Genomic DNA, 23651 nt, shown 5'->3' with positions numbered 1-23651 from the left:
ACACCCAAATGCACCCTTACCCCCCTTCCCCCCCAAAACACCCAGATGAGTCTTATGGTGTCTATAATGTTTCCTGCACCACATGTGCCACCTGGTCCTTGGTGGAGCTAAGCATCAGGGCCCCCACCGACATTGGGTTGCTGTGATGTGGGGCGCCTCAGGTTGCGCAGGGAGCGGCGCAGGGGGCTGGTCTGCTGGGAACTCGCTGAGGAGGAGGTTCCTGGTCGATCCTGTGTTGGGGGTTGGTGATGCTGCTCCATGATGTCCCCAATACGTAGAATGGCCTGGCGGAGTTGGCCCATCTCCTGGCATATCCTGTCAGTGCAGGCCTCCATGGCCTCCTTTTTTTGCCCAGCATATTTTTGGAGTTCATCCCTTAGACGGCCTGTCTCGGCCACATGCTGGGCGACCAGCGCAGCCATGTCTTCCTGCCTCCGGCTGATGGTTGCAAGGTCTGCCAGGGTGGTAGGTGCCGCTGGGCTGGACGGTGCGCCCTGGTCCATGCACCCGGCATCCGGTGAGGACAGCTGAGGGCTCCATGCACCTTCTACAGTGAGGGTGTCATGTGCTCCCTGGGTAGCAGATCCGGACGTTGCCCTCGGACTCCCCTCAATGGACCATGTTGGGCTGGGGTCATGGATGAGTTGTAGGACGTCGATTGCGTCCTCCTCGTCACTGGCCGGTGCGGTGGCTGCTGCCTCCCCAGTGGAGCTGGTGGCTGCGGAGTGTGTGCCCTCTGTGCTCATCTCAGCAGTGATGGGGCACACTTGCGTGGGTTCGGCTACAACAGGAGCCGTGCCCTCAGGCTGCGATGCAATGGTGCTCCTGCTGCCCTTGGCCCTCTGCAGATGGACTGTCCTCCCACTTCCCCTAGAGGTGGTGGCGGTGTCACCCCTCTCATGCATTCTGGCTTTTTTGGCTGCTGGGGGAGTACGTGCTGCGGTGCTTGTCTCTCCAGTGTCTGTCGGTGATCCTGTGGAGGACATAAATAGGGTACATCATTGTTAATGGGTCTAGGTGCCTCATGCAGAATGTTCACATCATGCTGCTCTATGCATTGGGGCCTATTCATCAGTGATTCTTGTCATGGGGATGTCGGGTTGGTCATGCATTGATGGGTCAGTATTGCACGTGTATATGGTGATGCATGCATGTATTTGTGTGGCAGGACCAATGGCCTGGTCATTGACACGTGTTCGGGGTACCCCCTCACCCTTCACTGTGCATTGTTTGACGTATTCACTCACCTCCATCAGATGAGATGGCCACACAATGCTCCATGTCTCCGACCCCCTCTATGGCTTCGACTCCGATGGTGGAGGCACATGTCTCCTCCCACTCCTTCATCTTCAGAGGTGATTCTGCACCTCCTCCTGTGGCCATTGCAAGGTTGCGGTTGACTGATAGGATATTCCGCACACGTAGCCGAGGTCGTCCCACCTCTTGCGGCAGTCCTTCACGCTGCGGGTGATAGTGCCCACCCACTTTCTTTGCGGGCTACTTCGTCCCAGATGGCCTTTTTCTTCATGATCGCCTCCCGGCGCATATCATTGGCGAATACGACATCTGCATTGGCTGCAAGTGTGCTAGTCAGCATTATGAGCTCCTCTGGTGTGAATTTCTCTTTCCGCTGTCGATCAGAGGATTTTTTCAGGGCCTTTGACATCTTCAGGCAGTCCTGGATGGTTTTTGGTCAGAGTTCTCCGGTAAGATGTCCTGGATGCAGAGGATGGCACTGGATTGTGTTTTTAAAGATGGCTGCCGTTCTCTTTCCCGTTCCTGTGCGATGACGCTATTTCCGGTTCCGCTTTTTAACGGTGTCCGCTAATAGCGGTGACCGCTATTAGCATGTTGCGTGAGGGCGGAGGTGCTATCAGCACTGTGGTCGAGGCCGGTAATGGGCATTTTGTGGACTTTTGCGGCATGGCGGTAATGACATTTACGGCATGGCGCTATGCTCGTGTCCGCGAACTCGTAATGGGACGCTATTAACGGTCTTTTGCGAGGGCGGACATGCTAATAGCGCCATGCCGTAAAATTCCGATTTTTACCGCACAACGTGTAATGAGGCCCATAGATTTGAAGAATGCATTCTTCTCTATACCATTACACCCAGACTCACAAGACTTAACTTCATTTCTATATAGAAATAAGAAGAAGAAACATACAAGACTTCCTCAAGGGTACTGTGACTCACCTTGCATATTTAATCGGGTCCACCAAATGGACCTAGGCAACGTACAGATGGAAAGCATGGTTAAACAATATGTAGATGACAATTAATTTGCATCAGGACAGAGGAGCAGTGTAGAAATTACTCAGTTCACATGTTGACAGTACTCATAGAGAACGGATACAAGGTAGACAAAGCGCTGCACATTAGACAGATGATCTCTCAAAATGGCTGACAAGTGACACCAGAAAGAGCAAAGGCAATATGCAGGACAGCAAAGCCTGTGACCGTAAGACAAATGCAGCAGTTCTAAGGACTATGCAATTACTGCAGGGCATGGGTATTCAATTATAGCACTTACACTAGGCCCCTATTGAACGCACTTAAAGAAGCATAGGGAGGGGAGAAGTCATTACAATGGACAGCAGAAATGTCGGAAGCATTCAACGAGTTGAAGGATGCAATATGCACAGCTTCAATGTTAGGGATCCCAGACTATCAAAAGGAATTATTTTTGTTCTCACAATCAACTGAGTAGTGATGACTGCAGTACTTACACTGAAGACCGGCTTGGGGCACAAGCCACTAGCTTATTACAATGGGGAATTAGACCCAGCAATGAGAGCACACTATCCATGCTAACAGGCATTGGCTGCAGCCGCATTCGCAATGGACAAATCAGTGAGTATTACCAGGGGATGTAGCACTACTCTCTATGCTGAGCATGCTCTCTATGCAAAATACTGGAAAGGCCAAAGACCACATTAACAACACAGAGGGCTTCGGGGTACGAGGTGCTACTCTCTAACCCAGCTCCCAAGATAGTGAGATGCAGACTTGTCAACCCAGCGACCTTTCTCGCCGGCACTTTACAAGAGGGTGACCACGCACATGACTGCACAGCAAACATAGAAGAATTCAATAACACTTGCAAGGTGCAGGACACACTTGAGGGGAGAGATGTGCTTTATATTGATGAGTCATCAACAATTGACCAGACGATTGCGGAAAGGCATACTGGGACAGCAATTGTGAGACGGAGAGAGGACGGGACAAGTGAGGTAGTGACGAGCGCACGCCTGCCGTCACATTACTCAGCACAAGCAGCAGAATTAGTTGCCGTAATCTTGGCATTCGAGCATAGAAGGGAGAAGGAAGTGACGATGTACTCTGATTCAGCCTATGTGATATCCACAGTGCATTCCGGGCTGGCACGATGGAATAGGAGGGGCTTCAGATGTGCTGATGGGTCACCTATGCAGCACACACTCCCATTGGACAGACTAATAGAATGTAAGGAAAAAGGGGCTGTTGGCCTGGAAAGGTCATTCTAAAGGAGTGTTTTGTGCCAAAATGGGTCGAAAACTACAATCCCCATGATCCTTTGGGGTGTCAGTTGGTCCGGAACGAGGCAGGTATTCCAACTTCTATTTAAGAACTTCCTCGGCCCATGCTGCCTGTTGGTGATTGTTGGCGTGGCAGGCACGGGCCGGAGGGAGCAGAGTATGCGTGTGTAGTGACCCCTTCACGCAGGGCCCTGGCCAGGCAGTGAATTTGCTTGAATTCGGGCCCGCGAGTGAACCGCGGGCTCCTGCCATGCTCCTGCTTCCTCCCTCACGGGGAAGGAGCAGGAGCATGGCAGGAGACCGTACAAAGCTGGAGTATCACTGCCTGGGGAAGAGCCGGTGAGCCCCCCAGGCCTCAGTTAAGTGCCTAATAGAATGTATGTTTTGCACTAGCATGTTTTTCTTTGTTGGGTGCGGTGCACACCGTTTGAGAGCTCTTGCATGAACAAATACACACTAGCAGTGATTATCGTGCTGTTCAAACCGCAAATGGGTTCTGCCTCGAGCAATATGAACTTATGTTAGGCAGACCGCTGTTGTCCTCAGAACGGTAAAATGCTCAGAGAGTGTGTGGGCAGTAAGCAATGCATGACGTGAAGTAACGCTATGTTGTTTGTGACTGCTCATTTAATCCATTTCATGTTAGTATCAAGTCATTGGGGGTCATTACAAGGTAGGAGGTAGCCATGCCGCTAGCAGCAGCATGGCTACCCCCTTACCGTGTACCGGGTCCGGGTTCCTTGAATGAGGAATTACCGAGCCATTCCGACCTTGGTGGGCCCGGTAATTTCTCATTTGAAGAACCCTTGCCCATTCCCATTCAAGCCCCCATAGGGCTCAATGCGAATGTGGAGGGTGCTAACAACCGTTGTTAGAACCCTGATCTGCTCGCGGGACCCTTAGCGGGTTCCTGCGAGCAGACTCGTAATGAAGCGGTAAGGGGTTGACGTCTCCGGCACCATTACCGGTGTCGTTAACCCCTTACCGGGTAAGTTTTCATTTTCTGCCAAGTCTGCCAAGTATTGTTTGTACCTTGCCCATATATATCTGGGTTTAGAGGAGGCCAGAACCGAGTCTATATTCAATTCTTCAGTGTCGTTAGTCCATACCATGTCTCTGTCCCAGTCTGCCTTCGGTTTCGGGTGTGGATTTTTCCACTTCATTAATATTGCTCTTTTGGCTATTAATAGATTTAGGTTCAGGAATTCTCGCCATGTTGAGTTCATTTTCCCCACCGCTCCCAGCATACATATCTGCGGTGACCATTCCACCGGTTGATCTGCCATCCCATCTAGGGGTTCACAAACCTCTGCCCAGTAGCCTCTCAGCTTTATATATGCCCAGAGCATATGAAATATGTTAGCGTCTTCAGCATTACATCTCGGGCAGGTTCCCGGTGTGGCTGGGTGTATTCGTTTGAGCTTTAATGGAGTATAGTGTGTCCTATAAACTATTTTGTAGTGAATCAGTTTGAATCTGGAGTTGCATGATATTTGTTTGGTCAGTGCACAAATCTGGGACCATTCTTGATCCTCTATCTGTTGCCCCAGATCCTGCTCCCATTTGCTCCTGGCCATATGGTTTTAACTTCATACAGAGCAGAGGCTGTAATTATTTGTGTCCCCTCGGTAAATATATATCCTAGCCCCATGTTTATCTCAGGTTCATTTGGGTAAGTTGGGTATACATTTTGTGTGGCGGTTTTTACCCGAATGTATTGTTGTTTTTGTGCATTTGTATTACCCACTATATCCTTGATATCTTCCCACTGTACAAAGCGCTTTTCCGGAAACAACTGTCCCCATTGAGTGATGCCCCAAGCGGTCCAATGCATTGCCACCTCACTGTCTATAGAGAAAGGTGTGTGTGGGTCACCCCAGAGCGGCATATTTGGGTGGTATAGCCTGTCAGTGCCAAATATGTCAGCTATTTTGGCCCATGCCGTGGTTGTTACCTTTGCGGGATCGATGGTGTTATAGTGCTTGGGGGTTGGTCTAGTTATCTTGTGTAATGCTATGGTCGCCTCTTGTTGTTCCAGGGCGGGAGATGGGGTTCCAGGGTTAAGAAAATGTGTAGCCCATCTTGCAGCATAGTGCGCCTGTGCTGCCAGGTAGTATAGTTCCAGGTCTGGTGCCATCAACCCACCCCTCGGATATGTATCTGTTAAAATCTTCCAGCTTCGTCTAGGATGTCCTCCCGAAACGAACGCGATGCAGGCACTGTTCATTTTGGCAAACAGGGCACGACCAGGCCAGACAGGTACTGTCCTGAATAGATAGAACAGTTTTGGTAATATTATCATTTTAATCAGTGCTATTCTTCCCATCATTGATATGGGTAAGGCGCTCCATCGCTACATTTTAGTGTACAGGGTGTCGGCCAGTACACTATAGTTTAGGGCACAAGATAGTTGGGCTGTTCTAGCGATGTTTGCCCCTAGATAAAGAATATGCACCGGGCTCCAAATGAGACCATGTAAATTTAGGGGTTGTGTTGTATTGTCCGTGAGCGGGAATATCCCTGATTTGTTTGGGTTAAGGCGTAAGCCAGAGTATTCACCAAACCTTTTGACTTCTGCCAGGACCCTGCCCAATGAACGATCCGGATTGTTTAGATATAGTAAAATATCATCAGCGTATAATGTTATGATATGTAGTTTGCCCTGAAGCCATATTCCATACGAGCTGTAGCGTGACCTAAGAATATCAGCCAGGGGTTCTATTACTAAGGCGAACAGTAACAGTGACAATGGACAGCCCTGTCTGGTGCCTCCTTGTAGCTCTAGTATGTCTGTTAAGGTACCCTTGATTCTAATCTTGGCATGGGGACATGTATATAATATTTGAATCCATTTTATAAATTTCGGGCCAAACCCATAGTTTCGTAGTACCCCAAATAGGAAAGGCCAGGAGACAGTGTCGAATGCTTTTCGCATATCGAGAGAAACCGCTATCCCTTGAGTTTCGGGGGTATTGCGGCCATGATTTTGTGGCATCGTCTTATATTCGTTGCTGTGGACCTGCCCATAATAAACCCTGCTTGGTCTTCATGTACCATATAGGGCATCAATGGCGTTAGTCTTGTTGCAAATATCTTGACTAAAATCTTGGCGTCTGTATTTATTAATGACAGCGGCCTATACGAACCGCAATCCTCGGGGGGTTTCCCTGGTTTAAGCAGTAATGTAATTATTGCCTCCCTAGTGGTTTCGGGGAGATCACCCTTATTTAAGGCTTCCATCCACACAGCATAAAGTCAGGGGGCTAACAGGTGACTGAATTCCTTATAGAATTGTGCCCCTAGTCCGTCTGTGCCGGGGGCTTTCCCGTTGAGTAGTGCTTTGATCGCCTCCACTATCTCTGCCTCCGTGATTGGTTCCTCTAGTGATTCCCTGGTTGCATCAGCTATGAGTGTCGTTGGTATTTGGGATAGATAGTGTTCTATCTCGTCATTCGTGACGTTGCACTGAGGGGAGAGATGTTCCAGCATGTTAAAACCTTATAAGGAATCCAACACAACTGTCCCCAAAGGCCTTAAAACTCCATCAGAAACATACATGGAGTCAGTCCTGGCGCCAGGCTCTTTATCAGGAATAAAGTAATACCAGTTTTGGACCTTAATCCAACATGGAGGCCTATTACACAGCTCAGTTCTTTAGAACCAAGCCATGCGCTCTAGCGTTTTGGGTGTGGCTGGGCCTGGAACTACTTGGCCTGGAACTACTTTACCTGGGCTATTTAAACCACACCCAAACAGCTGAACATGCTTCGCGTTATTCTGCACTCCTGCAGCGTAACGCTCAGTGTCCAGCTCCTGCTCATCTGCTTCTCCGGCGACCCAATCCTGAAGCCCTAGATCCGGAATCCATTAATAACCTGGAAGAACAAGAACAGCATTAGCGAGCAAGAACACTTACCTGTGAAGTAACCGAACCGACCTTGAATCCATCCTGCGCTTCGCTTACCTCGCCCATCTCCGGAGTTCGCCGCAACCTGCAAAGGTAAAGAAACAAGGACAGCATTAATAACAATTCTTACCTGGGCAAGCAGCGAGTCCTGGCAGCACCCTGCGCTTCTCTTCCCTCGCCCATCTCCGGGTTTCACCGCAACCTGCAAGGGAGAAGGAACAAGGTCAGCATGAACAAAGCACTTACCTGGACAAGCAGCGCTTCGATAGCTCATCACTCCGGAACATCACTGCAACCTGTACAAAGAAGAGAAGAGAACACAGATTAGCAATTAACACCAATAAACAGCGCAGCGCTCCACACATCAATAACTCACAGTGGTCTTTGCCATCGGCACGGCAACTCCGAGATCGCAACCATCCCTGTGAAAACAAAGGAGACATTGTTAGGGAACAACGTAGTGGAGCAAGACGCTGAGAAGAGAGAGAAAACGGAAGGAAAGAAAGAGACAGAATAAAGACGGAAAAGACATTATAACTCACCTGGAAGACAGCAAGCAGAGTCGGAGTCACAGCCGGTCTGGACCTGACATAAGGGCATACGGACTAGTGAAGCAACTAGGTCCATGGAATGCCTGCGCAGAGACGCAGGATGGAGAGCTCAACGCGCAAAAACCTAAGGTGAGCAATAACCCCAAGGGAGGGGATTTGGACCAGAGGGAGGTGGGAGACCACCCATCACAGAACCAGTATCTTAACCCTCCATTCTCCTGATATAGGCGCTACTCAATGTCTGGCACATAACCAAGCAGAGAGGGGTCCGGGAGAGCGCTTGGATCTCCATCCAGTATTGTGTGGCGCCCCCATGGATACCAGGTGAGCTTAACAATGTGAACCCCTCAACTGCTTGCTTAAAGAAGCTATAGCCAAAACTAGAAAAAGTTTGAAAATAAATTGGCTCCATTGCCTTCCTCTACCCTTGTTCACACTGCACAATAAGGCCTGGTCCGATCACCATTTAACCCCACACGAGGTGGTGACAGAAAGGCACATGCAGCTCCCCCTGGCTCCTCCCACTAGAGCAGTGAAGGATGCTGAGAATGTAGCTAATGTATTGGGTCAGGAAACGTATGAGTATACGATTTCCTTGATTGCTAGTACCTCTTTTATTTCTCACCAGCTGCAAAGACACCAGTATAGTCCTGAAGGAGACGACACCATTGAAAGCCAAGAGGTCTTACTTAAGCAGCTACAGGTATACCCAGGGGACCAGGTTCTCCTGAGAAATGTCTCCTAACGGTGGAATGTGCCAAGGTTCAGAGGCCCACAGACCGTTGGAGCAGTAACTGAGAGAGCTGCCAAATTAGTCGGGAAGAACGTTTGGAATCACCTCAGTGATATCATGCCATACAAAGCAGTGGCCTCACCTGGCACTGACATTGACAAGGCCAACAGTCCTCACCAAGAAGAGCAAAACAGCAATCCGGAAGCAGCACTGTTGGGCAGAGGACACTCAATGGTTACTCGTTCACGGCAGCAGAGTTAGAGCAAGGACCTCCTACATATCTAGAGTGAGGGTGCACGATCTGTTTATTTTTCCTTCCGCACACTTTCATCGTGAACGTGCGACTGTTTTTATCGCATTTCTTCCATGCTGCCCACTGATCCCCAACCTGACACTTTCCAAAGCCAATTTGTCCAATTTATTAGAAGGTCAAACAGGTCTCGAGCCTGACATCCTAATTTATATTTCCATGTCTACAAAGCACACCTGGCCCAAGTTTATCCACAACTAGAAAGAGGAAACCCATCCATCCTTGCAGTCCTCAGGGAGCCTAGAATTAAAGCTGTGTGGGAGCCGCTATTCATTTTTGCCATATCTGTTCTGGAGTGGTATCAACCTTAGTGCTTGGAGCTCTTCTTTTATGGTGTTGAGGCCGTTCACTGTAGAGTTTATGTCTGCATCAGCTCCCATCTTGTGATCTGCAATCTGATCGTGTTTGTATTTGTCTGGACAGCTGGAACTACTGATGCAAAAAACATTTCTGTCCTACTGAACAACCTCCTCGCTGGTCTTCTGGCGGGACCCGCTAAGGACGCCTGGTTTTTCCAGGCGTCCTTAGCGGGTCCCGCGAGGAGACCTTGTAATAGGGTAGTAAGGGGTTGACGGCTCCGGCACCTTTACCGGCGCCGTTAACCCCTTACCGCCCAACTCATAATGACCCCCAATGTTTGAACAGCAATGCACCTGTGGCAGAGGAGCAAGAAAGTTAGCCACAATTTGGCATGAAGGGTAGCACTGAGGCATAGAGAAAGATTCCCATATACAAGTGAGCTCCAGGTCTGCAAGGTCGAAATTGTGAATTACCCTTACCTAATTCTGACAACTTGCGATTCAAAATATGATGGTTGCTTCCAGTTCTGGTATCATTGTTTACACAAGCTCAACCCCAGAAACTTCGGTGCCAACCTGCAAGCACAGGAACTCACTTTTGAAAGTTTACGAAAGCCTGCTTCAAAAGCTTGGTGTGGTTCAACAACCGCAATATGGCTACTGCTTCTTAAAAGCTGGTCTTGTACGGCATGTGAGGACGGATGCAGTGATGAGTACTTTGTTTTTTGGATAAAATACAGAATGGAAAAAATGGTTTGAAAATAATATCTCCTACAAGAGTTCCAAAGGTAGTGACAAATCACCTCAGATGAAAAACATAGGGAAACGCAACAGTGAAATGCTTACTGACCTGGCGATGAGATAAAAAAAAATTATAATAATAATATGAAGAGAGGGTGATGATTAGTTGCTCATTTTATAGTGGGTTAGGGTCTATGTATAAACGGACACAGTGGGCGGAGTCATTTCCTAAAGCTTTAAAGTGCCAACACATCTTTTTAGAAATGGTTCTGGGCCTGCCTGACGGTTCAGGCATATCTCAACCGGTTCGGACGGAGGGAGAGCAGAATGGCAGAGGACCATCAGCAAACTAACCTTTGAGAATATTTCATCCGAATCAGGACGTTTTCTCCCATCCATTGTCCTACTAGAATGGTGACTTTTTCACATGTCCCAGGATGAAGAGTTAAATAGAGTTCTTTCAGCCAACAGTGTGTATACCTGACTACGTGCATGTATATGTCCCTCTGCATGTGCATGCGTGTCTGTCTCTTTGTTATATGCAGTTCTTGTAATATAATATGTACTTTGCCACAATATGATATCTTACATCTCGGAAGGCAACCGATTACATATTTACTTCCTTTCCTCCTCTCGTGAATAAACCTAAAAGATAACCAACTACAATGTTAGAAAACTGATCTTGTCAGGATGTAGTGGGAACCCGCCTCAGCCTGGGGTGGGAGGCGTACTAGGGAGGTATCTAGTACCAGTCCTACCCCAAAGTGGGGCAGAGGTATTTAAGAGGGGCCCAGTTCCTGCCCCACCCTCCCAAGTGCCAGCTGGTACATGAGCAGAATAAATTTGTCTCGCATCATGCCCGACAGGTTTTCTCTCTCTGTGCCAGATCCATCTCAAATCAACTATCAGAAGGAGAGAGCCGCCTGAGACACAGTAGCCCATAAGTGCCCCATGCCAGCTGCACTGCAATACCAGAGTAACCAAATTGGCAGCTGGAGAGAGAGGTGCAGTGGTAATGACTCAGAGCTAAGGGGACGAGTGGGCCGTGCACCCCTTCCCTGCACCTGCTTGTGCCCCAGCCAGCCCACAGACAAACCCCTAGACCACCAGGGGCATAAAAAGAAGACACTGCCTACATATGAGAAGGCTATGCAAAGGCCCACCAACATGAACCTAGACATTTTATAACGCAGGCCGCCATCAGGGCAACGCAGCAGCACTGCACAGAGAAAGGGAGCAGGGCTTAACTCGCTCTTTATGCTTTCCTCAGCAGGAAGTTGTGGATTGTGTGGGTGAGGTCAGAAGAGGAGGAGGTAGCAGACTGAGAGACCAGCATGAGAACTAAGGTGAAGTGTAGTGTGGAGCCGACTTTTGGAGCATGTGAGGTGTTTGTTAGTGAGTGCAAGTTGATACTGTGTTCCCAGTGTGCATGAGAGGGTAACAAGTTTGGCTAGCAGAGAAAGTGTAGGGAGTGAATGTGAGGTGTTTGTATTTTTTATTTATACAACGCTTTCGCCCAAAGCGCTGAACAAGAAAAACAATAGTACAAGAAAAGTCAACTAGTATAAATCAGACAAAGAAAGTATCAGGAAAACAGGTGAGCTTTAGGAGAAAAACAACATTGGGATCGAGAAGAGGAAGAATGAACAGCTAGAGGTAGAGAATTTCATATTTTAGGAGCTAGCAGAGGGAAGGCATGGAAACGAGATGGCACACAAGATGTTAAGGATTAGTGAGAAGAATAAGAGACTGGAAAGGGAGAGTGTGTGGCGACATAAAAACAAACCAGGGAAGAGAGATAAAAAAAGGTGCCAGAACGTGTGTACTTTTAAAAACAATGCACACGAAATAATAAGACAGGGTTCAAAGTGTAGCCAGGAAGTAGACAGGAGGGCACTGGCAATAGAAGCACGTGGTGGAAGAAGAAAGAGCATACGAATGGAACAATCGAAAAAAGAGTGGATGGGAGCAAGATGTTAAGCAGGTAGACCGATGAGAAGAGCAATAGTGCAGTCATGAAAGTACCGGGGGTAGACATGAGGAGTTTAGTGGCTTGAAATGAAAGCAAGGGGCATATTTTCCAAATGTTAAAAAGCTGAAGGCGACAAGAACAGTGTTAGTAATGTGAGAGGCCAAAACATCAAAAGGAACACTGAGATTTCGAGCAGATTGGGACATAGAGATAAGGGAAGGAGGGAACCAAATAAAAGGGGAGGGGGAAAGGAAGAGATCGAGGAGGACGAAACACATGAAATTCTGTTGTAGAAGGATTCCATGATTGTACAAAAAGGAGGCAAGAAGAAATGTGTTCATGAATTGCATCAGTAAGAGAGGAGAAAGATATGAGTATCTGTGAATTGACAGCATAGAAATTGTAGGATAACCGTAGGTGTGAGTGAAGCAGAGTGTTTAAGAGGTGGGGTGGAGTGGTAGTAGATTTGTGCAGGAGGGAGTATTAGTGTCATATAGAGCCTAGAAACACAAAAGGGTTGAGGGAAGGCTTAGAGGGAGTAGGATACAATGGAGGGACAGAGGTGGACGGTGAAGGGAGTAGACAAGTAGAGGTGGGTTGAGTGGAGGAGGAGAGTAGTGGGTGAATAACATCAAGTAAAAGAAAGAGGGAGGGGAGAACGTAGGTGTGGTAGAAAGGAGACATAAGGGGTCATTACGACCCTGGCGTTAAGGGTTTAACGGCGCCGTTAAAGGTGTCGGTGCCGTTAAACCCTTAACGCCTGATTACGAGGTCCCTTTGCAGGACCCGACCTTAACGGCTGGTTTTACCAGCCGTTAAAGTACGGTGCCGCAAAGGGACCTCGGTGCTAATTACGGTACCGCAATTTGCGGTACCGTACTTAGCGCCTTCCCCAGTCCCATTGAGCCCTATGGGAATGGGGAAGGGCCATGGTGAAATGGGGAAATACCGCCCCGCCAACCTTGGAATGGGGCGGTATTTCCCCATTCCACCATGGCGGACTCGTTACAACACCGGCACCAACCATGGTGCTAATAGCGCCATGGTTTAGCGCCGGGGTTGTAATGAGGGCCATAGTCAGGCAGCGTGTCTGTAAGGCACGCTTCCAATACCTCTTTAGATCACTAACTACTGGATAGTTTAGGAACAGTCTAGGAAGTGCCTGATGAGGTTAGACAGAAAAGAATCCTACCTTAAGGTCTTCACCTCGAGCATAAGGTAGAACTTAGACAGTAGGGGTCAACACTTGATATCTACTAACCTGTGGTTTAGGGACACCTGGGTTAGTGAGGAAGTGCTTTTCTGAATAAGAGTAATGGCCATAAGGCCCACTGAATTCGTAATAAAAAACCTTGAACTGTCTGTGAGGCTTGTGCCTTCTGTGACACCCCACTCTGTGCACATTTAAGCTATAGACATAAATCGCACTGCCCAAAGTTGGAGACATCACCATACACAACATTTCACCTTATCTAGAGTCCTGCATTCCATTATGATGATACCTGGCTCCTTTTGGCATACTGTGCTTTTAGGTTTTATATACATTTGTGTTATTATTGTAACCCGAGTTCTGCTAATTTAGAGGTTTGGACAATCAACTTTGAAAAGGCGGGTCGACGCGGGAACTAGGTTTAAAGATTTCTGTCAACATGCTACTGTTATTTTATTTCATTTGTGTAATACAACAGTGATGGGCAGTGTAACTGCTTAACAGTGGCTAAAGCAATGTGCCAAACTGCAGCACTACCAATTATAGTGGATTCTGCGAGAACACGGATGTCCACGTCCTGTGTAGCAGAGAGGGCCTGCAATTGGGGAGTCTTACGTTATGTGGTGTAGGTCATGTTCTCCGACTGCATTCAATATTTATTCAAGTTAAGTCACCAAATTCAACAGACAGAATTAATTCGATGACGAAATGAAAGTCCAACAATGAAGCATTGTGCATCCACTGAAATGGAGCTATTTGGTAACCTTATACATACGGTTCTAAAGATGACATAATAGGGTCTCTTACAGGGTGTGGGATTGCATCTAGATCGGGGGTATTTCTTGTCTGCTCAGGATGCAAAAGCTAGGTGGCTGGGATTATTGGGGCACCCATCCTCATTTGCTGTGTGCAATAAAGTGCTCAAATCAGCAAGCTCCTAACTACAGGGTGCCATGCACCCCCATTCGTCCCTCTCCACTGGGTTTTTTCAATGTAATGCTTGGAGTTCTTGCTGTACGTATACCGCTTGTCGTGGGCTACAGTCGAATACCGTAGTATTTCCCAGTTTCCCAACACAGTGATTAAAATAATAGGCCCTGGGATGAGCGCCAAGCTAAAGAAGCTGTTTGCTGGTTGGTATGCCAACAAAGAAATGCAGGAATAACTGCTCTCTTGGCCCTTGGCCCTTTGCTCATAACCCTTATTCACATTTTCATGCCTCACACCGTTAACACCGTGCTTATAGCACCCACCATTCCTGGGTGGAACTATTACTGCTTTTTATGCTTATGCAGACCTGCATTTTAGGTTTCCAAATGCCAAATTATGTTCAGCTATGATGTGCCAGGACTGGTTACTCCAATTTGAACTCAAGTCCTCAACAATTGTGATTCGTTCTGCAACTATCAATTCGGCTCCATAGGGAGTGGTGGTGAATGAGGAATCTAACATCTTGCCTCATAGAGTGCTCCATTTGCAGCTGTAGTTGCTTGCTTCTTCTGACATTTAAATGGACAGCGTAACCTCTCTATATGCCAGTGTGAATTCCCTGACAGGCTGTCAGTCATCTGAAGAAAGTACCTCATAAGTCTAACATTTGCTGAATTTTTGATGCTGCAGATGCTGGGACCCCATTGTGGCTGGTGCTTCTCTTTCAGGGTTCCATGTCATTTCATTGTGGCATATTTTTTCGCTGGTTTTTGTACAGCGCATTTTGTTACGAAAAAACTCATTGAATTTTTATTTTTTTATTTTGGGGGTCTGGGGATGCCCACACCCCATCCCCTTCGATTTTTTTTTATATATTCCCGAACACCCACACCCCAAATATATATTTTTCTAACCCCCTAAAAAGTCTGATTCGTTTTTTTTCGTTAAAAAGTCAACAGTAAAAAACCCAGCGAAAAAAACATCCTGCAATGAAAGGACGTCGTACCCTCTTGCAGACCCTCCTTTTATGAGTCAACTCTATTATGTACAAGGCTGATGATCATCATAACTTGGCAAATGATGTAAAAAACCAAATTCATTGTGCCTCCTGCATTTGTTGGGAATAGGGACACTGTAGCTCCTGCAGACTTTGCCAATGAACAAGGATTTGGGCATGTAGAGGCTTTAGCATTGTTGTGGGTTTTATGGGGAGGGTTAGAGTAACAGGATGAGCACCACAGGGTAGAGATGGGCTGGGGACCCTCCCCATTCCACCTTCAGGCCCAGCATCAATCAGTCCGAGCAGATGATAACATGCGCCTTCCATGGTCTCTGCAGCATCATCCGCTAAGCGATGATAAGAGACTGTGTCACTGATAGCAATGTAATACTAAAGTGAAATGCTCATGCTGTGTATGAGTAGTTTTGTTTGGGGCACTGCAGAGAAGCAGGGTTCTGGAAAGGACCTTGTTTGTTTGTTTGTTTGTTTGTTTATTATTTATAGCGCGCGCCAGACCCGAGGGTAACCGGGCGCGTTGTTCAAGAATACTTTAAACTTTACAGGTTGCGCATGTTTACAAGTAGTGGTTATACATCGTAGAAATAAAATAATTTAGGACAGTAAGGAGAATATACATTGTGCATAATATATACATATAGCATAAAATATACAGGAAATATGCAGTAGGAAGATAGAGAGTATATAATTATGTACATAGTACGTCTGTAGAACAGTGGTTATGTTGGTGTAGGGCAGGACTATCGGTCATTTTCTTTGATCCAATTGATACAGTTAGATCTGAAGAGAGCGTAGGATTGGGTAGATCTCAAGCCGGGCGGGAGGGAGTTCCAAAGCTGGGCAGCTTTGACCGGGAAGCTGTTTCCTCCGGCCGTACTTAATTTAAATGGGGGTATCACTAACTGGTTGGAGTATGCTTCTCTGGTGGGTCTAGTGGAGATTTTTCTGTTGAATCTAGCAGCTAGGTATTTGGGTGCTAGATGGTTGATGCTTTTGAAAGTTAGAGAAGCTGTCTTGAGTTTGATTTTGTCCGCTGTGGAGAGCCAGTTGGATTGTCTTCTGGCCTCTGAAATATGCTCCCTTCTTGGAATTCCTAAGGCAGCTCTGAGAGCATTGTTCTGTAGTGTTTGAATTTTTTGCAACGTATGTTTATTGGCCCCTATATATAGTGCGTTGCAATAGTCCAATTTCGACAGCACTAGTGCTCGAGCAAGGGTTAGGCAGTTGGCAGTGGATAGGTATGGTTTTGCGGCTCTAATCAGCTTGCAGGTATATGCGGTGCTGGATGCCATTGCGCTCACCTGTTTGGTTAGGGTGAGGTGGGAGTCAAGGTAAAACCCTAATGTTTTTACCTCTTTTGCCACCTTGATAGTGTTACCGTCTATGACGAAGGAGGAGTATTCTTCTTTTAATCTATTGATGTTTTGTGTGTTCCCCAGTATGATGAGTTCCGTTTTGTCATCATTCAGGCATAGCCCGTGGGTGGCCATCCATGCCTGAATGATGAGATAAATCTTGTTCACCAAGGCCAAATCTTGTTCATACTCCCCTGAAAGTGGTATGAGAATCTGAGTGTCATCCGCATAGTTAGTGTAGGTGACACCCAGATTATCTAGATCATCGAACAAGGGCTTCGTGAAGATGTTGTACATAGTGGGGGAGACACAAGAACCTTGTGGGACTCCGCATGTGATGGATACAGGGTCAGCAGCAGCAGAAATAGAGAAGACTCTCATAGTTCTACCGGTTAGGAATGATTTGATCCATGCGATGGCATGTGTGGAGAAATGGGCAGCTGTTTCTAGGTGGGTGCAGAGCACATCATGATCCACCAGGTCGAAGGCTGCAGAGAGGTCCAGTAAGAGGAGTAGGGCCATCTTTCCGGAGTCTCTCAGCTCGTCGACCTGAGTTTTAAGATCGATGAGCGCGGTTTCAGTTCCGTGCTGAGGTCTGAAGCCTGATTGTCTTGTGCCTAAAAGGTGGTGCAACTCGAGATGTTTTTGGATCTGCAGGTAGGCTACCCTGTCTAGGATTTTTAACAGGAAGGGTACCGTTGTGATAGGCCTGTAGTTAGTCGGGATGGATGGGTCCAATGATTGTTTTTTTAGGAGGGGGAGGACCCAAGATTGCTTGAGGTTATCTGGTATAGTGCCTGATGCAAAGGAGGCATTGATGAGCTTAGAAATGAATGGGGAGAGGTCTCTGGCCGCGTCTTTTATTAGTTGGGCTGGGCATAGGTCGCCACGGCAATTGGATGGCTTGAGTGAAAGTATTATCTTTTCGGTTTCAAGTATAGTTACTTTCGAGAAGTTAAATTTAAGGTCTAGTTTAGTGCTGATTGGTGGTTTGCCTCTTAGGTTAGTTGAGGGTGGAATATTCTGTTTCTTTATCTCAATTTTTGTTTGGAGTGTGGCAATTTTGTCATTTAGTGCTTTTTGGATGTTCGAACACCATATTTTATTTTTGTCACAGTTATCCTGGACAGGAATAGGGTTTTCTAGTTCCTTTAGTATAAGGAATAGTTCTTTAGTTCCAGATTTGGCCTGCAGTATTCTGTTGTTGAAATTCTCTCTTTTTGCTTTCTTTATTTCATTTTTGTAAATCTTGGAGGCATTGATGAGTGTACTTTTATTTGTCTCTGTTGGGGTTAGTCGCCAAGCAGATTCGCATTTGCGTTTTTCAAGTCTTAGAGATTTGAGGTGAGGAGTAAACCAGGTGTTTAGGTGGGCTCTAGGCTTACTCTTTCTCAGTTTCAGTGGGGCAATAGTATCTAGAGCTGTAGCCATGGAAGAGTTGAATTCATTTATTAGTGATGAGGTGTCCAATAAGTCAGGTAGAGACTTGTCTGCCTTGTGACTTTCCATCTGCCTAGACAGCAGAACGACAACCACATTCCGCTGGCTTAAGTACATCCCTTTGTGAGTGACTGAGGAATCCTCTTAGGAGTACTCTGGGGCAAACTTCAGAATCAAAGGGATTTGCACATGGAATACCTTTGACTACTTGCATGTGCAGGTTTGGCTCTGGCCAGACAGGAAACCGTTTTGATAATCCAGGCCTTACTTATTCCAGCATAGGTGTGAGCAGATGTTTTAGAACAAATAATGTCTTATGTTGATCTAAACGGGCAGATGTATGGATCAAGGTACTGTACATTATTCTACTTACCTTGTAACTTAATGACGGATTTAAATCAACCTTCAGATACCTGATTATTACCACTGGCATGACACAAATCACTGTGGTGAGGACAATGGCGAGCCAAGCACTCATCTGGCCTAGAGAATGTCGTCCGTTTCCTGTTGATAAAAACACATACACATCTCTAATTAATCTACATTTACAAGTAACAAGGTCAATACAAAGCAATGTATATGGTTTAGAAGATATGCAAAACATCTAACTAACATTGCACAGAAAACTATTCTACAGACCCTTATAAAGTATAGGAGAGGATGAATCCATATTTATACCACTAAGCTCCTGAAAGAAGCTTAGGTTTTGATGTGATCAGTATGCCAGTGCAGAAATCTTAGTTTTAATTTAGAATCCTCGGAGGTTATATGCCTAGGACAGAATATGTATTTATGGTTTCTATCCTGACGATTTGAGATTCTCAAGAGTTTTGCAGTAAACAATCAATCCCATGAATTTCATGCTGAAATGTAAACTGAGTAGGGGGATATGATATGGGTGCTGCACTGAGGGACTGATTGTGGGTGGCTGAGTGCAGAAATAATCATAATATCACGTTATAGTGCCTCATACCAGAAATTCAATGGTGCTCAATTTATCATCCTCAAACAGATCAATATCTGAGTTAGTACTGCCAGCATTTGTGCGTAGATACCTGCATCATGCTCTTAACTTACAGAATTAGCTTTCAAGGAAACTCTGATTTCATTTCATTTACTTCTGTAAGAATTCGGATTGACTAAGGGGTGGGGAATTTTAGAATGTTCAAAATCGATTTCAGAGATTGAAATGTCTAATTAGATCCCGGATTGTTGCTAGCGATTTCTTTAAAACATAAATAGAAATAAAAACCCAGTATTATCATCTATAAAGTTATTGAGACAGCAATCCTAAATCAACTCATCTTTAAGTCAAAGTGCACAACATTCACATTAACTATTAGGGAACTAATATACGTAATTAGTTGATAAAAGAGATTGTTCAAAAATGTTTCTATCAAGTGATTTAAGGTTTAATTTGTAGTCAGATGGAATTTGTTCATATGTGTGAAATAATTCAATAAAAAAAACTCACACTACACCACTAGTGCTTTAAATACTGGCATTGTACACAATGTTATAGTAAAAGTGACACTTGTGATGTATTGCCGTCATATGAGTTACGGATACATATTACATTTGTAATGTGATGGTGTTTGTAGTAAGTAAATAGTCAATTTGGTCTGTATGTTTTGACCATAACGTTGACATTCCCAACTTTTGTAGCTTTCAACCTTTGTACATTTGTATAGGTAGTAAGTTTACAAACGCACACAGGTCTATCTAAATTGTAATTCCACATAACATGTATGAATAAAAGACTTACCCACAGATGGAAACTGGTGAGGAAATAAATCAAAAATGCCATCACTGTGCATTGCAAACAAAATACAGAAATAGACAGCAATGCTACCCCAGATGAAAAAATTATTAATTGCTGTCCAATAACTTGTGTCCATGCCAATCTGTGAAAAACCAAGAGAAAGTGAAACATCTTATCAAAAAGAAATCTTAGCATATGTTGTCAGCTACACCTTTACCATACTACAAAATCCTCGATAACATTTACAAACAACTTTAACATAAATATCAACATTGTATCATGCAAGGAACATTATACTGCTTCGGCATGTGTGGTCTATGTTTTGAAACACTGTGCACAACCCAGACATATATTCGTTTATTACTTGAAAATAATAATATCAGGTGCTCCTGGTATGTCCAGCGACTCAAAGTATCCGTCTTAAATATCTGCTTGGCACCTTATCGAGCTTTTCTCTTAGGGACAAAGACATATGCTGGCAAAAACTGATAGGAGGGGACAGAACATCATGGCTTTTGGCGACGGTTAACATCATGCAACACATAGTTAAGGAGATGTTCCCCTTAACGCTTGCAACGTGGTAGTTATCGTGAAGAACTTCCTTGAATGAATTTCAACAAAATCAGTAGAGGCCTTTAAAGTCTTTGCAAAGCTCTCTGGGCCTCATTCCGAGTCCGGCGGTAGGTAACAGTATTTACCGCCATTGCGTAAATACCATGTACGATGTGGTCTGAAGGCCCTATTTCCACCATATTCCGACTTCGCGTGCACGAGTATTCCGCCATGGCGGTAAACTCCCTTGCGGCATATCGCAAAAGGTCCCGTCTAACCCCTTACCGCCATAAACCTAGACGTAATTAACACCATCGCCTTCGATGGAATCCGTAATTAGCGGAGACCGTAATTTACGCTAACCGTAAATTACGGCCACCGTTAAATACCGGAAACGGAAATAACGTCATCGCACAGGAACGGGAAGCATCACGGCGGCCATATTTAAAATCACAATCCATTGCAATCCTCTCCATACAGGACATACAGGAATCCATACAGGACTCAGATCGACCAAATATACAACAGAGAAGATCATCATGCCTAAAGTTCTGAAAAAGGGCGCTGCGCGCATCCGAAAAGAAAAATTCACCCAGGATGAGTTACAGGTCCTGGTCGACACTCTGCATGAACATGCAGATATCGTATTCTGCAGCGACATGCGTAGGCCCACCATCCTCAAAAAGAAGGAGATATGGGAGTTGGTCGCACAGAGGGTGAGCGCCGTTGGGAACACCCCCCGCAGCACAACGCATTGCCGCAAACGCTGGGATGACCTCCGTCTCAGGGTGCGGGCCATCATGTCAGCAAACCGTCAGCAGGCCCTGGAGACAGGAGGAGGCCCATGCTCACCCATTAAAATGATGCCCTGGGAGGAAACATGTGCGGAGATGATGGGCACAGAAGCCATCGAAGGTATGGGCGAAATGGATTGCGGTGATCCCTCATCCGCTGATGCAGGTGAGTGTCATGAGTCCAAACAGTACATGCATCCCTAATGTAATTCACCGCAAAGGGCCGGCCAAAGAGTCACATCATGTTTGCTTCGTAGCCCCCCCGCCCCCCTGCAACCATGTCGTAACAAGTGGGACCCAGGATGATGTCAGGTGCAAGGCTGACACCCATATTGGCCATGCCACACAGAAAGCTGGTCAATGTCACTCACCACAGTACTCCGCCAACATGATTGACCCCGCCAACAGTATGCTTTTACCATCCAAGCCAAGTTCACTCACCGACCAAAATATGACCAAGCCGCTGCTCTCCCAATGTGTTACCATAGGCTTGAAGTCATGATGACCCCCAGATCATTGATCATGCTGTCTCTCTCTTGCCCCCCACAGGTAGCGGTCATGAAAGTGTGGAGCAGGAAGGGTCCCGGCCAAGTACCTCCCGGGACAGGGGCAGGGTACAGCGCATACCTGCTGGCAGACATAAGGCCCATACTACACCACCTGCTCCAGCAACCCCCATGGAGGGTACACAACCCCCACCCGCGCACCTGGACATGGTTGCAGTTCCGCCGGAAACATGCCCCACGCTGCACCCTGAGGAATCCAGCATGTCAGGGGAGAATGCTGCCATGTGCCTCCTTAGTGTGCCAGACAGCCCCACATCCTATTCCGTGGTCAACGTGGAGGAGACCAACGTCTACAGCCCTGAGTCACATCATACAGCCAGGTTGCACACAGCGACTCCGGGTCGAGTGATGGCCCAGGTCTCACAGGCGAAGGGGTAACACCTGTCTCACATCAGCCCACTTCCCCTGCCGAAACACCTGAGAGGCCTGCAGGCCCAATACCGAGCCTGCCAACCACATCCCCCACATCGGCCGCAGAAGCTGTGCACTCCCAGAACCTCACGGCCATGATTGAGGAGTTTCTCCGGGACAACCGGGAATCAGGGTTGGTGCATCACAATGACCTGCAGGCTCTGGGCGAGGTCATCACTACATCCACAAACCGGCTCTGTGAGGTGCTCGGCAGGATTGCTGATGCCCTGGAGGCAGCAACCCCCAGACCTCAGCCCCAGCAGGAGGAACCACCCTCCCAGTGCTCCTCCACGCAGACCAGCCCGGTCCGCAGGTCACAACGCACAATGCGAAAATGATTCCTCATGCTCGGGGCGTGCCCATTGACTATGAAGCCACACACATGTGGCCTATGTAGTATTGATGGGACCATTGTGGGGCTGTTGTGGGGAGAGCGTGAGGGGGGTGAGGGTGTGCGTGGGAGTTGGGGGGGAGGGGTGAGGGTGTGCGTGGGAGTTGGGGGGGAGGGGGGTGAGGGTGTGCGTGGGAGTTGGAGGGGAGGGGGGTGAGGGTGGAGGATTATTTGTACACATTTTCACATGATTATACAATACACAGTTTGGTGTATCCTGGAAAACAGAGTGGACATTGATCATTGTGCATGTGTCTTTTAAAGTCTCACAGTGCATGTAGTACATGTATCCCCACACCCAGTGCCCAATGTCCTGTCATCCTCACCCCCTCAGCTGACTTGTGACTCAGAAATATTGGTCAATCAATGCTTGTCGCACGTGACGTCCCTCCTGTGCATCGGCCCCGTGATGCTGTCCTGCCATTCCTTCCTCCTCCTCCTCCTCCTCCTCGTCCTCTGGTGGTAGCAGACCCACGTCAGGGGGCAGTGGCACGTTCCGATGGATGCACATGTTGTGCAGCATTGCACATGCCATGGTGATCTTGGCCACCTTCACGTGGCTGTAGATGAGGGCCCCACCTGACCGGCTGAGGCAACGAAATCGTGCCTTCAAAAGGCCGAAGGTTTGCTCTATCACCACCCGTGTACGGGTATGAGATCTATTGTAGTCCTCCTGGTGCCTGTTTTGTGGGTTGCGGACCGGGGTCATGAGCCACGGCTTCAATGGGTAGCCAGCATCACCTGCATGAGAGTGGAATGAAGGTAAGTGTTCGTGCAATCATGGTGGAGAATTGGGCTAATCTGACATTGCAGCAGGTGTTCACTGGCCATGCACACATGTCCCAGGATACAGTCACCCCATTACATCGTACAATGGCGTTGACTGTCCCACCCTTATGCATCTCTCTACCCCACCCTTTACCACCCGGGTGGAGTATGCTGACAGCCTACTCACAGCCCCAATGGACTGCCATGGCCCATTCCGGTTACTCACCAAGCAGCCAGTTACGTCGTTCAGCATGTCGCTCCATGTAGCGTGGTAGTGTAGAGTTGCGCAGGACCAAGGAGTCATGAGTTGATCCGGGGTATCGGGCATTGCATTGTGTGATGGCTTTACTGGCATTACACACCATCTGGACGTTGATGGAGTGATATTGCTTGCGGTTGCGATACGGCACCTCCATGGCATG

The 23651-nt window shown here is 47.1% G+C and overlaps 1 protein-coding gene across 1 annotated transcript in view; it reads right to left on the bottom strand.

Moving 5' to 3' along the window:
* Positions 1–23651, bottom strand: part of ATP8B4 (ATPase phospholipid transporting 8B4 (putative)) — a 5389235-nt gene that overhangs the window by 76570 nt on the left and 5289014 nt on the right. Inside the window, exons 25-26 of the mRNA XM_069624764.1 lie at positions 19751–19889; positions 18359–18489 (exon numbers count right to left, since the gene is read on the bottom strand). Coding sequence (XP_069480865.1) covers positions 18359–18489; positions 19751–19889 — 270 coding nt within the window. The remainder of the gene's footprint in view (positions 1–18358; positions 18490–19750; positions 19890–23651) is intronic.

The sequence above is a fragment of the Ambystoma mexicanum genome, chromosome 11 (assembly GCF_040938575.1).
Source record: "Ambystoma mexicanum isolate Mex_15411 chromosome 11, UKY_AmexF1_1, whole genome shotgun sequence".
NCBI classification, from domain to species: Eukaryota; Metazoa; Chordata; class Amphibia; order Caudata; family Ambystomatidae; genus Ambystoma; species Ambystoma mexicanum.
Note: the sequence above shows the minus strand (reverse complement) of the source record. Positions and strands in the feature narration are given on the sequence as shown.